This window comes from Podarcis erhardii (genome assembly GCF_964252035.2).
Source record: "Podarcis erhardii genome assembly, chromosome: 18".
In the NCBI taxonomy this organism is placed as follows: Eukaryota; Metazoa; Chordata; class Lepidosauria; order Squamata; family Lacertidae; genus Podarcis; species Podarcis erhardii.
In genome coordinates this window covers 2,924,708-2,938,650 of record NC_138516.1, presented here as the reverse complement: position 1 = coordinate 2,938,650, position 13,943 = coordinate 2,924,708, and the positions used below count along the sequence as shown (strand labels likewise).

General features: G+C 48.8%; 1 protein-coding gene across 1 annotated transcript in view; it reads left to right on the top strand.

The window, feature by feature from the left end:
• The window catches only part of LOC309332913 (occludin-like), a 29,603-nt gene extending 16,968 nt beyond the window's left edge, over positions 1 to 12,635 (top strand). The window contains exons 4-8 of the mRNA XM_081846270.1: positions 2,071 to 2,222; positions 5,339 to 5,548; positions 9,926 to 10,097; positions 11,072 to 11,113; positions 11,787 to 12,635. Coding sequence (XP_081702396.1) covers positions 2,071 to 2,222; positions 5,339 to 5,548; positions 9,926 to 10,097; positions 11,072 to 11,113; positions 11,787 to 11,888 — 678 coding nt within the window. The 3' untranslated portion in view covers positions 11,889 to 12,635. The remainder of the gene's footprint in view (positions 1 to 2,070; positions 2,223 to 5,338; positions 5,549 to 9,925; positions 10,098 to 11,071; positions 11,114 to 11,786) is intronic.
• Positions 12,636 to 13,943: the final 1,308 nt, after the last annotated feature.

The window sequence follows — 13,943 nt, the reverse complement described above, 5'->3', positions numbered from 1 at the left end:
TCTGCCCATTCTTTTGAGATGGTGATTATCCAACTCCTGAGACAATGGGAAGGTTCCCTCCCTCCCTCCCTCCCTCCCTCCTTGCAGAGAAAACATTTGGTCAGTTTGGGAGTCAAAATGGTTTCAGGGCGGTCCTCCTGTGCTGATCCAGACCTGTGGTCCACACATCTATGTATGCGCTTGGTTGGTACATTTATGAACATTTAATATACCGTATTTTTCGGCCCATAGGACGCACCGGCCCATAGGACGCACCTAGTTTTTGGGGGGGGAAATAAAGGGGGGGAATTATTTCCCCCCCAGGCGTGGGGCTGGGGTGGGGGAAGCCCAAGCCCCCAGAACAGGCAGCTCTCCACAAGCCGTGGGAGAGCTGCGCGAAGCCCGAAGCCTGGGGGGGCGCTGAGCTCAGCGCCCCCCCCGGCTTCGGGGTGCAGGCAGCACTCCAAAAGACGTGGGAGAGCTGCGCGAAGTTACGCAGCTCTCCCACGACTTGTGCAGAGCTTCTTGAAGGCTGGAGAGTGAGAGGGGTCGGTGCGCACCAACCCCTCTCACTCTCCGGCCTTCAGCGAAAGCCTGCATTCGCCCCATAGGACGCACACACATTTCCCCTTCATTTTCGGAGGGGAAAAAGTGCGTCCTATAGGGCGAAAAATACGGTGTGTATATATATGACCTTACATTTTTTATTTCACATGGAAGAAGCAGCTAAAAAGCAGGAAGAAAAAAAGGGACCCTCAAGGGTCATCCATTCCACCCCCCTGCACTGCGGGCACTGCAGCTAAAGAATCCCTGACAGAGTTGGACCATGCAAACTAGTCCCTGTCACCTTTAACCCAACTTGCAGGGTTGTTGAGAACAGGCAAATCTACACCTCTCCAGATTTTGTCATGCGGTTCCACAGCCAAGTAATCTGTACGGAAATGCATACACTGAGGGGAAGTGTGTCAAAGAATGCATTTCTAAACATTTTTTTAAAAAAATATGCATTGTATTAGGGAACTTGCTTTGCCAAAAGGAAAAACAAACAAACAAGGGTCTGGATACAGAGAACTCTGCACCCAAATTCTGGTGAATTTTCATGACAACTTTTTATTAAAAAACAAACCAGAAGCAGTGGCGGTAATTTTATTTTATTTATTTGTTGCATTTATATCATGGCTTCCCCCTTCCTCACTTGATCCCCACAAACAACCACCAGGTCACCCGGGGGGCTTCATGGCAGAGTAAGGATTCAAACCATGGTTTGCCAGCTCCTTAGTCCAACGCTCTAACCAGGATGTGGCAGGGAAAGGTGAAAATTTGGAATTATTCGCCCATCCTTACCTAGAATCATAGAATCATAGAATCCTAGAATCCTAGAGTTGGAAGAGACCACAAGGGCCATCGAGTCCAACCCCCTGCCAAGCAGGAAACACCATCAGAGCACTCCTGACATATGGTTGTCAAGCCTCTGCTTAAAGACCTCCAAAGAAGGAGACTCCACCACTCTCCTTGGCAGCAAATTCCACTGTCAAACAGCTCTTACTGTCAGGAAGTTCCTCCTAATGTTTAGGTGGAATCTTCTTTCTTGTAGTTTGGAACCATTGCTCCGTGTCCGCTTCTCTGGAGCAGCAGAAAACAACCTTTCTCCCTCCTCTATGTGACATCCTTTTATATATTTGAACATGGCTATCATATCACCCCTTAACCTCCTCTTCTCCAGGCTAAACATGCCCAGCTCCCTTAGCCGTTCCTCATAAGGCATCGTTTCCAGGCCTTTGACCATTTTGGTTGCCCTCCTCTGGACCCGTTCCAGTTTGTCCGTGTCCTTCTTGAACTGTGGTGCCCAGAACTGGACACAGTACTCCAGGTGAGGTCTGACCAGAGCAGAATACAGTGGCACTATTACTTCCCTTGATCTAGAAGCAATACTCCTATTGATGCAGCCCAGAATTGCATTGGCTTTTTTAGCTGCCGCGTCACACTGTTGGCTCATGTCAAGTTTGTCGGCAACACCACGTCCCAGAAGGGCCCCGATCCAGGGGAAGGTTTCAGCCGGCACCAAAACAACGCCTTTTGTTCCTTTCGCAGGTGAAGAATGTCACTGACGGGGCCAGCACCCATGATGAGACAGCAACCCTGAACTACTCTGAAAAGCCGATGAGCCCCACCCATGCCCCAGCCAGCCCCTACGACTACAAGGTCTCCGGGAATGGCTACTACCCAGGTGAAAACCAGAGCAGGTGAGCAGAGAAAACGGAGTTGTTTTGAGTGGTGCATTGTGAAGAAAAGAGGTTGTTTTTCTCCCTCTTGCATAATGCTAGATTTGCGGCGGAATAACGGGGTTAAACATGTATTGTTAAACTGTGGAACTCTCTGCCACAGGAGGCAGCAACCGTCCCCGATCTTGATGGCTGTAAAAGTGGATAGGACAAAGTCATGGGGGGGGGAGGGGGCTATCAAAAGCCAGTAACCAGGATGGCTCCGTTGCCTCATCTGGCAGCAGCGACACTTCTGAATCGCAGGCACAGGAAGGGAGTGTGTTCAGGTCTTGGGTTCAGGTCCCGCTTGCCGTTTAACTCTGCGCTTAAAAAACGCTTGTAGGATTTGTTATTGTTATTAGCTGGGTGGCTCAGTGGGTAGAGCACGAGACTCTTAATCTCAGGGTTTGAGCCTCTCGTTGGGCAAAATAATCCTGCATTGCAGGGGGTTGGGATAGATGACCCTCGTGGTCCCTTCTGGCTGTACGATTCTACGATATCAAGAACAACGGAAATTGTGAGAATGATCAGGTACATACCTGAGAGTAAATCCTATTGAACTCAGCGGGACTTAGAGGAGTCCTGAATAAAAATGGTTTGAATGGCATCACAGTCTTTACCCAGTTACCTGGGAGTAAAGGTAAAGGGAGGTAAAGGGGACCCCTGACCATTAGGTCCAGTCACGGACGACTCTGGGCTTGCGGCGCTCATCTCACTTTATTGGCCGAGGGAGCCAGCGTCCAGCTTCCGGGTCATGTGGCCAGCAGGACTAAGCCGCTTCTGGCGAACCAGAACAGCGCACGGAAACGCCATTTACCTTCCCGCCGGAGCAGTACCTATTTATCTACTTGCACTTTGACGTGCTTTCGAACTGCTAGGTTGGCAGGAGCAAGGACCGAGTAACAAGAGCTCACTCCGTCGTGGGGATTCGAACCGCCGACCTTCTGATCAGGAAGCCCTAGGCTTTGTGGTTTAACCCACAGCACCACCCACACCCCTACCAGGGAGTAAGCTCCATTGAATACAGTGGGACTTACTTCTGAGTAGGCAGCGTGAGGCTCCATTTGCGATAAAGGGATCAACACTCCACATGTTTCCTAATAATTGGCTGGCTACGGAAGCACTGCAATGAAATGTGTCCAGTGGGTTTGTTTCAGTGTTCCTTCAAAATTATAGGAAGGACTTCGTATGCCAGCTTAAACATTTACTTCATTTGGTGCAGGGATTTCATTATCATTCTGGGCTGCATCAATAGGAGTATAGCATCTAGATCAAGGGAAGTAATAGGGCCACTGTATTCTGCTCTGGTCAGACCTCACCTGGAGTACTGTGTCCAGTTCTGGGCACCACAGTTCAAGAAGGACACTGACAAACTGGAACGTGTCCAGAGGAGGGCAACCAAAATGGTCCAAGGCCTGGAAACGATGCCTTATGAGGAACGGCTAAGGGAGCTGGGCATGTTTAGCCTGGAGAAGAGGAGGTTAAGGGGTGATATGATAGCCATGTTCCAATATATAAAAGGATGTCACATAGAGGAGGGAGAAAGGTTGTTTTCTGCTGCTCCAGAGAAGCGGACACGGAGCAATGGTTCCAAACTACAAGAAAGAAGATTCCACCTAAACATTAGGAAGAACTTCCTGACAGTAAGAGCTGTTTGACAGTGGAATTTGCTGCCCAGGAGTGTGGTGGAGTCTCCTTCTTTGGAGGTCTTTAAGCAGAGGCTTGACAACCATATGTCAGGAGTGCTCTGATGGTGTTTCCTGCTTGGCAGGGGGTTGGACTCGATGGCCCTTGTGGTCTCTTCCAACTCGATGATTCTAGGATTCTATGATTCTATTATAAATAAGACTATGTTTCTGCACCTGCACACACGCACACATATACACCAAAGACTCCTGTTTCCAGAAAGGACAGGAGGGGGCGATCTGATCTCTCCCCCACTTTTTATTGCTTTCCAAGATGTGGAGGGGACGAGAAAGGAAAACCGGGACATTCCTGGATCAAATCACAAACCAGAACAGCTTCTGTAATTCTGATACTGTGCCTGGAAAATGGGGACACTTGAAGGGTATGGGATGGGAAAGAGAGCAGAATTAAATTGGCTCAGCCTGTCGTAAGCCCCCTGCTGTTGAGCTCCCTTCCTTCTGCCCTAAAGGTAAAGGGACCCCTGAGCATTAGGTCCAGTCGTGGCCGACTCTGGGGTTGCGGCGCTCATCTCGCTTTACTGGCCGAGGAAGCCGGCGTACAGCTTCCGGGTTATGTGGCCAGCATGACTAAGCCGCTCCTGGCGAACCAGAGCAGCGCACGGAAATGCCATTTACCTTCCCACCGGAGCGGTACCTATTTATCTACTTGCACTTTGACGTGCTTTCGAACTGCTAGGTTGGCAGGAGCAGGGACCGAGCAACGGGAGCTCACCCTCTCGCGGGGATTCGAACCACCGACCTTCTGATCTGCAAGCCCTTGGCTCTGTGGTTTAACCCACAGCGCCACCCGCGTCCCCAAAGGGGGAGTCCCCAAAGGGCAGTCATCATTTCTAAACTACTCTTTATTTACACTATACAGTGGTACCTCAGGTTAAGAACTTAATTCGTTCTGGAGGTCCGTACTTAACCTGAAACTGCTCTTAACCTGAAGCACCACTTTAGCTAAGGGGGCCTTCCGCTGCCGCTGCGCCACCACTGTGCGATTTATGTTCTCATCCTGAAGCAAACTTCTTAATCCGAGGTGCTATTTCTGGGTTAGCGGAGTCTGTAACCTGAAGCGTCTGTAACCCAAGGTACCACTGTATTACACAGACACAGAATCACGGTGCTCTCTCATCCAGCTCAGAGAACAGGCAAAAGTGAAAGTGCATCCCATAATACATACAGATAGGACTATATCCGGTTCTCACGCTTCCTCTCAGACAGACAGATTTCCACTAATCACAAAATGCAGCCTCGAAGGAGTGAAATTGCTAGCAAGCCTCTCGTAAGCTCTGGCGCCCCCTGCTGTCGAGCTCCCTTCCTCCTGCCCTATGAGTCCCCAAAGGGCAGCCACCGTTTCCCAGCTGACTCGAGCTCTACTCATGTGTAACCTTGGGGTCTCCTCTCCAGCCCGCCTTCCTACACGCCGACCGCCAACCCCGCCTGGACTTTCAGCTCCAGCACGCTGGAAGGGAACGCCAAGGAGAGCGCCAGCAAGCCCTCCGGCCGCAAAGGGCGTAGGCGGAGGAGGAACCCCGAACTCGAGGAATCGCAGTACGAGACCGACTACACCACGGCCGTGGAGTCTGGAGATGAGCGGGATCAGGATGACTGGAAGAGGTGAGCCACAATATCTATTTGCTTCAGCGGTTCTGAAAGGGTGTGGCACCCAGGGGTGGGTTTGGGCCTTCCGAATTCCAGCAGCACCCAGCACGATGCCAAACTTCACCTGCCTCTAGACTTCCGTTCCAAGTCATTGCTGACTTCTAGTGATGTTTCCGCCCAGTACATTTCCAGGCACAATTCAAAGTGTTGGTGTTGACCTTTAAAGCCCTAAACCAGAAGTCCTCGAACTTTTTAAACAGGGGGCCAGTTCACTGTCCCTCAAACACTGCCGGGGGCCGGACTATAGTTTTTTAAAAATATGTATTTACACGGAAGTTGCTCCCCTGTTTTTTTACTCAAGGGTAGACCCGTTGACATGAGTGGCCATGCCTAACCCAGGTCCGTTCATTCCAATGGGCCTGCCCTCTGCGTAAAAGTTAAGTTGACATCACATCCCGACAGCGCGCAACAACTCCTGGGTATGTACGCACCATGCAGCGGTCACAACAATATTGTGGCAAGGTCTCTGCGTAATCGCCAGCTCCGTGCAAGCGCCACACAAATCTTCTCGCGACGATCATCCCCTCCACTTTGCATGCTCCGCGCACCGCCTCCGCTCTGCTCCACGCCGTCACCTCCCCTGCATGCAAATCCAAACGCTGCAGCTTCGAATCTGAAGCTGTGCCAGCATCGCCGCCCGCCCAGAAGCCATGCTAGCATAGTGGAAGTCAGTCCCTGCGCAGTGAGGCGTCTGCAGCATGTGGGGACTGACTGAGCGGGCGGCAGGGTCCGCGGGCTGGATTTGCGAGCCTGGGGGGCTGCATCCGGCCCCCCGGCTGTGGTTTGCCAACCCCTGCCCTAAACACCTTTGGCCCTGTATACCCGAAGGAGCGTCTCCACCCCGGAAACCAGAGTCCGTCTCTGAGGGCCTTCTGTCAGTTCCTTCACTGGCAGAAGTGAAGCTACCAGGGGCCTTCTCGGTGGTGGCGCCCGCCCTGTGGAATGCCCTCCTGTCAGATGTCAAGGAGATGAGTATCTACCCAACCTTTAGAAGACTTCTGAAGGCAGCCCAGTATTATCAGGAGGTTTTTTATGCTTGCTGTTTTTATTGTTTTTAGATTATGCTGTACGCTGCCCGGAGCGGCTGGGGAAACCCAGCCAGATGGGCGGGGTATAATTTTTTTTTTAAAAAAAATAAATATTTATTAAAGTTTTTAAATATAAATGCACAAATAATAAACAATCTTACTTCTGTCACAAACATAGTTTCATCACTTCTTTGGACTCCCTCGCGTCTCCCGCTCCCATTTACATCGTTAAAAGTTTTTTTTCCAAACAAATTATCAACTTGTTTACAATCTCATATCCACTCATTCAAATATAATCTAGCAATTCTTCCCCAAAAAATTATATTTTCTTTAGTCTCACTTATCATCAAATTTAAATCTAATTTAGTGGTGGCCAATTTTTTATAATCTAGCATCCTTCTTAACATTCAACCAAATTACAATGTTTTTGTAGATACATCTTAAATTTCTTCCAGTCTTCCTCCATCTTCTCTTCTCCCAGGTCTCGGATTCTGCCAGTCATCTCGGCCAGTTGCATATAGTCCATCAGCTGCATCTGCCACTCTTCCAGTGTGGGTAGATCTTGAGTTTTCCAGTTTTTTGCGATGAGTATCCTTGCTGCCGTTGTTGCATACATAAAGAATGTTCGATCCTTCTTTAACACCTTCTGGCCGACAATACCCAGAAGGAAGGCCTCTGGTTTCTTAGTGAAGGTATACTTAAATACCTTTTTCAGCTCATTATATATCATTTCCCAGAAGGCCTTCACCCTAGGGCATGTCCACCAGAGGTGAAAGAATGTTCCTTCATTTTCTTTACATTTCCAACATTTATTATCAGACGAATGGTATATTTTGGCAAGTTTAACTGGGGTCATGTACCATCTATATATCATTTTCATTACATTTTCCTTCAAAGCATTACATGCGTTGAAGTTCAGCCCAGTGGTCCACAACCTTTCCCAATCCTCAAACATAATGTTATGCCCAATATCCTGCGCCCACTTTATCATAGCCGATTTAACCATTTCGTCTTGTGTATTCCATTTTAACAGCAAGTTATACATTCTAGATAGTACCTTAGTCTTTGGTTCTAACAATTCTGTTTCTAACTTCGATTTCTCCACCTGGAACCCTAACTTTTTGTCATTTTTAAAAACTTCTTTAATCTGAGCGTAATGTAACCAGTCTCGCACCTTATCCTTCATTTTCTCCAAACTCTGCAATTTCCAGTTGTCTCCATCTTTTTCTAATATTTCCCAATATTTTGGCCATTTGGCTTCCATATTGGGTCTTTTTCGGGCCTTAGCTTCCAGAGGTGATAGCCACCTTGGAGTTTTATTTTCCAATAAGTCTTTATATTTTGTCCAGACATTGAACACTGCTTTCCTGACAATATGGTTCTTAAAGGCCTTATTGATCTTAACTTTGTCATACCATAAGTATGCATGCCAACCAAAAGCATTGTTAAAACCTTCCAAGTCCAATACATCAGTGTCTTCGAGAAGTAGCCAGTCTTTTAGCCAGCAGAAAGCTGCGGCTTCATAGTACAACTTTAAGTCTGGCAGGGCAAAGCCCCCTCTTTCTTTCGCATCTGTTAATATCTTAAACTTAATTCTGGGCTTTTTGCCCTGCCAGACAAATTTAGATATATCTTTCTGCCACTTCCGGAAGCACTCCGTCTTGTCCACAATCTGTAGTGTTTGAAACAAAAACAACATTTTTGGCAATACATTCATCTTAATAGCAGCAATTCGGCCTAACAAAGAAAGCTTCAGTTTTGTCCAACTGTCCAAGTCTCTCTTAATTTCAGACCAACATTTTTCATAGTTATCCTTAAATAGACTCAGATTTTTTGCTGTTATGTTTACCCCTAGGTACTTTACCTTTTTAACCATAGTTAGTTCTGTTTCTCTCTGAAACCGTTCTGACTCTGTATCTGTCAAATTTTTTCCCAGCACCTTGGTTTTCTGTTTGTTTAATTTAAATCCCGCCACCCGACCAAAGTCCTGAATCAATTGTAATACTCTTTTCGTACTAGATTCTGGCTCCTGCAGGGTCAAAACTAGGTCATCTGCAAAAGCTTTAAGTTTGTATTGTTTCGCTCCGACCTGAATCCCTTCCACCAACCGGTGGGCGGGGTATTATTATTATTATTATTATTATTATTATTATTATTATTATTACCATCTCCAGTTATATGAACGGTTGTTCATTGCGCACCTTTGCCCTCTATTCCACCAGTGACAAAATTGCTCTGGAGGTCAAGGTGGGTGAGAGAAGGTTGGGTTGGTGATGTTACAGGTACTAGCCATGATGTGCTGAGCGCTTTCTGCTCTTCAGATGAACATAGGAAGCTGTTAGAGTACAGGTTCAACCAGCTCAATATTGTCTACGCTAACTGGAAGCAGCTCCCAGCCCTACCACTGGGGACTGAGCCTGAGGCCTTTTGGAGAAGCTTATAAAGCTGAATTCTTGATGTTTTTATACGTGTTGGAAGCTGCCCAGAGTGGCTGGGGCAACCCAGTCAGGTGGGCAGGCTACAAATAATAAAATTAGTAGTGGTTTGCCCCCATCAAGGGGAGGAAGGCACTGAATCATGGGTAGGCAAACTAAGGCCCGGGGGCTGGATCCGGCCCAATCGTCTTCTCAATCCGGCCCGCAGACGGTCCAAGAATCAGTGTGTGTTTACATGAGTAGAATGTGTCCTTTTATTTAAAATGCATCTCTGGGTTATTTGTGGGGCATAGGAATTTGTTCCTCCCCCCCCCCCTTCAGAATATAGTCCGGCCCCTCACAAGGTCTGAGCGACAGTGGACCGGCCCCCAGCTGAAAAAGTTTGCTGACCCCTGCACTAAATTAAAGTTTTCCTCTGCGCTGGCAAAGACTTTGCTGTTCCCAAAGGGCTGCCACACCACAATAGGGCCATGTGTACAGTGGTGCCCCGCAAGACGAACGCCTCGCAAGACGGAAAACCCGCTAGACGAAAGGGTTTTCCGCTTTGGAGGCGCTTCGCAAAACGAATTTCCCTATGGGCTTGCTTCGCAAGACGAAATGTCTTGCGAGTTCCTGCGGGTTTCCCCCCCTTTCCCCCCCTTTTCCTAAGCCGCTTATCAGCTGATCCACTAAAAGCCGCTAAGCCACTAATAGCGCTAATCCGCTAAGCTGTCAATGGGCTTGCTTCGCAAGACGAAAAAACCGCTATACGAAGAGCCTCACGGAACGGATTAATTTCGTCTTGCGAGGCACCACTGTATGTTTTAAAAGCAAGGCATTCCTCACTAACACCACCACAACGTGTGGGTTTCTCCTCCATCCCCCGATAGCCTGTATCCGCCAATCACGTCGGACAGCATCCGCCAGGACTACAAGCAAGAGTTTGACGCCGACCTCAAGCGGTACAAGGTGCTGTGTGCCGAGATGGACGCCATCAATGACCAGATCAACCAGCTGAGCAAACAGCTGGACCATCTGCCCGAAGACAGCCTGCAGTACCAGGTAATTTGTCCCCCCCTCCCCCCGGCACCCGGAGCAAAGGATTGTGGATAGAAATAAGGAAGAAAGGCAATATGGGCAAGCACTCATCTCTGCGGAGACAGAAAATGTAGGGATATACCGTATTTCTCGCTCCATAAGACACACCAGACCACAAGACGCACCTCGTTTTGGGAGGAGGAAAACAAGAAAAAAAATATTCTGAATCTCAGAAGCCAGAACTGCAAGAGGGATCGCTGCGCAGCGAAAGCAGCAATCCCTCTTGCTGTTCTGGCTTCTGGCTTCTGGCGCAGCCTGCATTCGCTCCATAAGACGCAGACACATTTCCCCTTACTTTTTAGGAGGGGAAAAGTGAGTCTTATAGAGCAAAAAATACGGTAAATGCAGACAAGGAATAAATTTGTATATTCGTGAAAACGGCAAAGGTGGATTATACTGGGGCAGGTTGCCTTGTGCAACAGGGTCTGTTGGGTGAAATTGCTTTGCAGAAATGTGTGGAGCGGGAGGAATTGTAGCGCTAAAAGGGACCACAAGGGTCATCCAGTCTAACCCCCTGCAATGCAGGAATCTTAATGGGGCTTGAACCCACAACTCTGAGATTAAGAGTCTCGTGCTCTACCAGGGATACTGGGACCCGACACCTTCCCACCAGGGCTTCTTTTAGAACAGGCATAGGCAAACTCGGCCCTCCATAAGTTTTGGGACTACAACTCCCATCATCCTTAGCTAACAGGACCAGTGGTCAGGGATGATGGGAATTGTAGTCCCAAAACATCTGGAGGGCCACGTTTGCCTATGCCTGCTTTAGAATAATAATGATTGCAGACTGATGTGGAAATGTGGAGAGCTGAACTTAGGAGGGTGAAAACAGAGAGAGACTGAGAGTGCATTACCAGGGATACCCTGAGATAGACTGCTCATGAACAGGGAGGTTCCACATACAGGACTCTCCTGACTTTGACATCTTTCTCCCGCAGGGGGTGGCTGAAGAATACAACCGGCTGAAGGACCTGAAGCGCGTAAGTGACACGTTTTCCTGCCTCCCAAAAGGGGTCGGGGAAAGAGCTGCGGCTCTCTGCATGTTGGAGCGGCCAGCATGCCCAATGGTCAGCGTCGATGGCAGAGTGGTGGAAGCCAGCAATACCAGGAGGACAGTGGCTTCACCACTCCTGATCTATGCTTCTTAGGGCCAAATCCAGATTTGTGCGTGGCCCCTAAACACCCACAGGCCCCTTGTGCACTAAAGGAGGTTTGGGGAAAGACAGAGCCTTTGTTTTTGTCCTCACAGTGGCCAAATACCCCAAAGAACCTAGGAATCCAGGTAGACTGCACCGGGACCTGGAGGTTCCATTAGAACGACAGAAGGCTGCTGGATCCAGCTCCCACAATAGGCCAGCACCCACAGTGGCCAAATACTCCTAAGAAACTGAATCCACCCAAGTTGGTGGCCTCCTGGAATTTGGTTTTACAGGTGCTTTAGCTGAGATTCCTGCATTGCCAGGGGGTTGGACTGGATGACCCTCGGGGTCCCTTCCAACGCTACAATTCTATGGCACTACAAAGGTCTCTTCCAACTCTACCATTCTGTGAAAAGCTGGGTTGAGAAATATATTTTAATCTGCGCCCCGAGCGAGAATACTGTGAATTGTGTTTTGTTTTCTAACACGTTTTCCTCTCAAATTCACGCCGCAGACTCCCGACTACCAGAGCAAGAAAATGGACACCAAGTCTCTGCGGAACAAGCTCTTCCACATCAAGCGGATGGTCAGCGACTATGACAAGAGTCGGGCATAATCTGGACAGGGGGGACCAGGCAGGCAGCTGCGGGGACAGATCAACGCTCCCGTTTTCTGCAGAATTTGACCCCCGAAAAACAAATCAAGCAGGGATGCTTTCTTTCAGCTGTATATATGTCAAGATGACTTATTTTATCCATTCCCGTGCCAATTTTGCAAAACCATTTTTTAAAAAAACAACTGTTTTCTTGGGACCCTGGAACTCTGAACATGCATGGGGAGGGGGGGGGGAGCCAGGAAATAGACGAAACAGAACTTACAAATCTTCATTTAAATAGAGCACTTTCTTATTTTGGGTGCCAAAGAGATTTTTTAAAAACCATGGGTTGTACCCAGCTAAGCCCAAGGAACATCGGGCGCTGCCTTCCCACCCCCCGCCCCAAGTCAGGCCATGGGAGTACATCTAGTTTAGTATTGCCTACTCTGACTGGCAGCAGCTCTCCAGGCGTTTAGGCAGGTGCCTGGGGATGCCGGGAATTGAACCCGGACCCTCTGCAGGCAAAGTGGGTGCTCTGTAACGTAAGAGGTAGCCCTTCCTATAAAAGCAAGCAAGTTTCTTGTGGGAGCTACCTTATCGTGAGCCAAGCCACTGCTGCCCATCTAGTGTAGCCTACACTGACTGGCAAGGGACGTGGGCAGCGCTGTGGGTTAAACCACAGAGCCTAGGGGTTGCCGATCAGAAGGTTGGCAGTTCCAATCCCCGCAATGGGGTGATTTCCCGTTGCTCGGTCCCCGCTCCTGCCAACCTAGCAGTTCGAAAGCATGAAGTGCAAGTAGATAAATAGGTACCGCTCCGGCGGGAAGGTAAACGGCGTTTCCGTGCGCTGCTCTGGTTTGCCAGAATGACCATGCTGGCCACATGACCCGGAAGCTGTACGCCGGCTCCCTTGGCCAATAAAGCGAGATGAGCGCCGCAACCCCAGAGTCGTCTGCAACTGGACCTAATGGTCAGGGGTCCCTTTACCTTTACCTTGTACACTGACTTTACCTTTACCTTTACCTTTACCTTGTACACTTTGTGCATGAAAAGCACGTGCTCCAACTTTGAGCCACAACCCTTTCCCATCGCCCACGTATTCAGATTAGACCCACTGAAATCAATGGCCCTACATCAGCCATGCCCATCCCTTTCACGAAGGAGGCATAGCTGGACACAACCCTGAACCTTTAAAAAGCACTGTACCAAATTACTTTAAACAAGGGTTGCATAGCTACCGATGCACTGCTTGTGCACAACGCAGCCCAGGAGTGAAGATGGAGGCTCACCGATCTTCCATGCCTGGGTTATCAATTGATAAGAACATGGGTTCGTGGGTTCGAGCCCTATGTTGGGCAAAAGATCCTTGCATTGATGCGGGTTGGACTAGATGACCCTAGGGGTCCCTTCCAGCTCAACATTAGCTGAATCTTGAATCCAACCCACCCCAAATAGGATTTCATGCCATTGTGTGCTTTGTACTTCCCTGAGCGTCAAAGGGTGTAAACAGCAGCCAATAATAATTCTGAATTTTTTCGCCAGCATTCCTGCCGGGTTTTCATAAAATTTGTTCTCCCTTCACAAGTGAAGCCGCTGTACTGAGAAACCCATCACCGGTCTTCTTTATGAAATTCCCAAACATCTTGGCAGTTTCATCATTACCTCCGTACGCCAATATACCTGCTGATAAAACTTTTTTGGGGGGAACGGGACGTCCTTGACGCATGTCCGAAACGCAGAGTGGCGTTGCAATTTCACATGCACAGAAAATCCAGAGAGGGGCTTTGCTTAGCCAAGTTTCAACTCAGCGGGGGAAGATCGGGTTTTGGCAAGGCAGGGCAGCGAACGGCGAGAAAAACTCTCAGACCGGGGGAATTAATTGGCACACACAAGAGTAAAAATATAGAGAAGTCAAAGTGTGACTAGGGGGTAGGGGGGCATCCGATTCCAAAACAGAGAGACACCCCCAGCTATCAGGCGGCAGACGCCCGAATATTCACTCCCATTGATGCAGGTTCAAAACCAACCGTCCAGTGACCCATCTACTGACTCATTCAGCCCTGTAAATATACGACC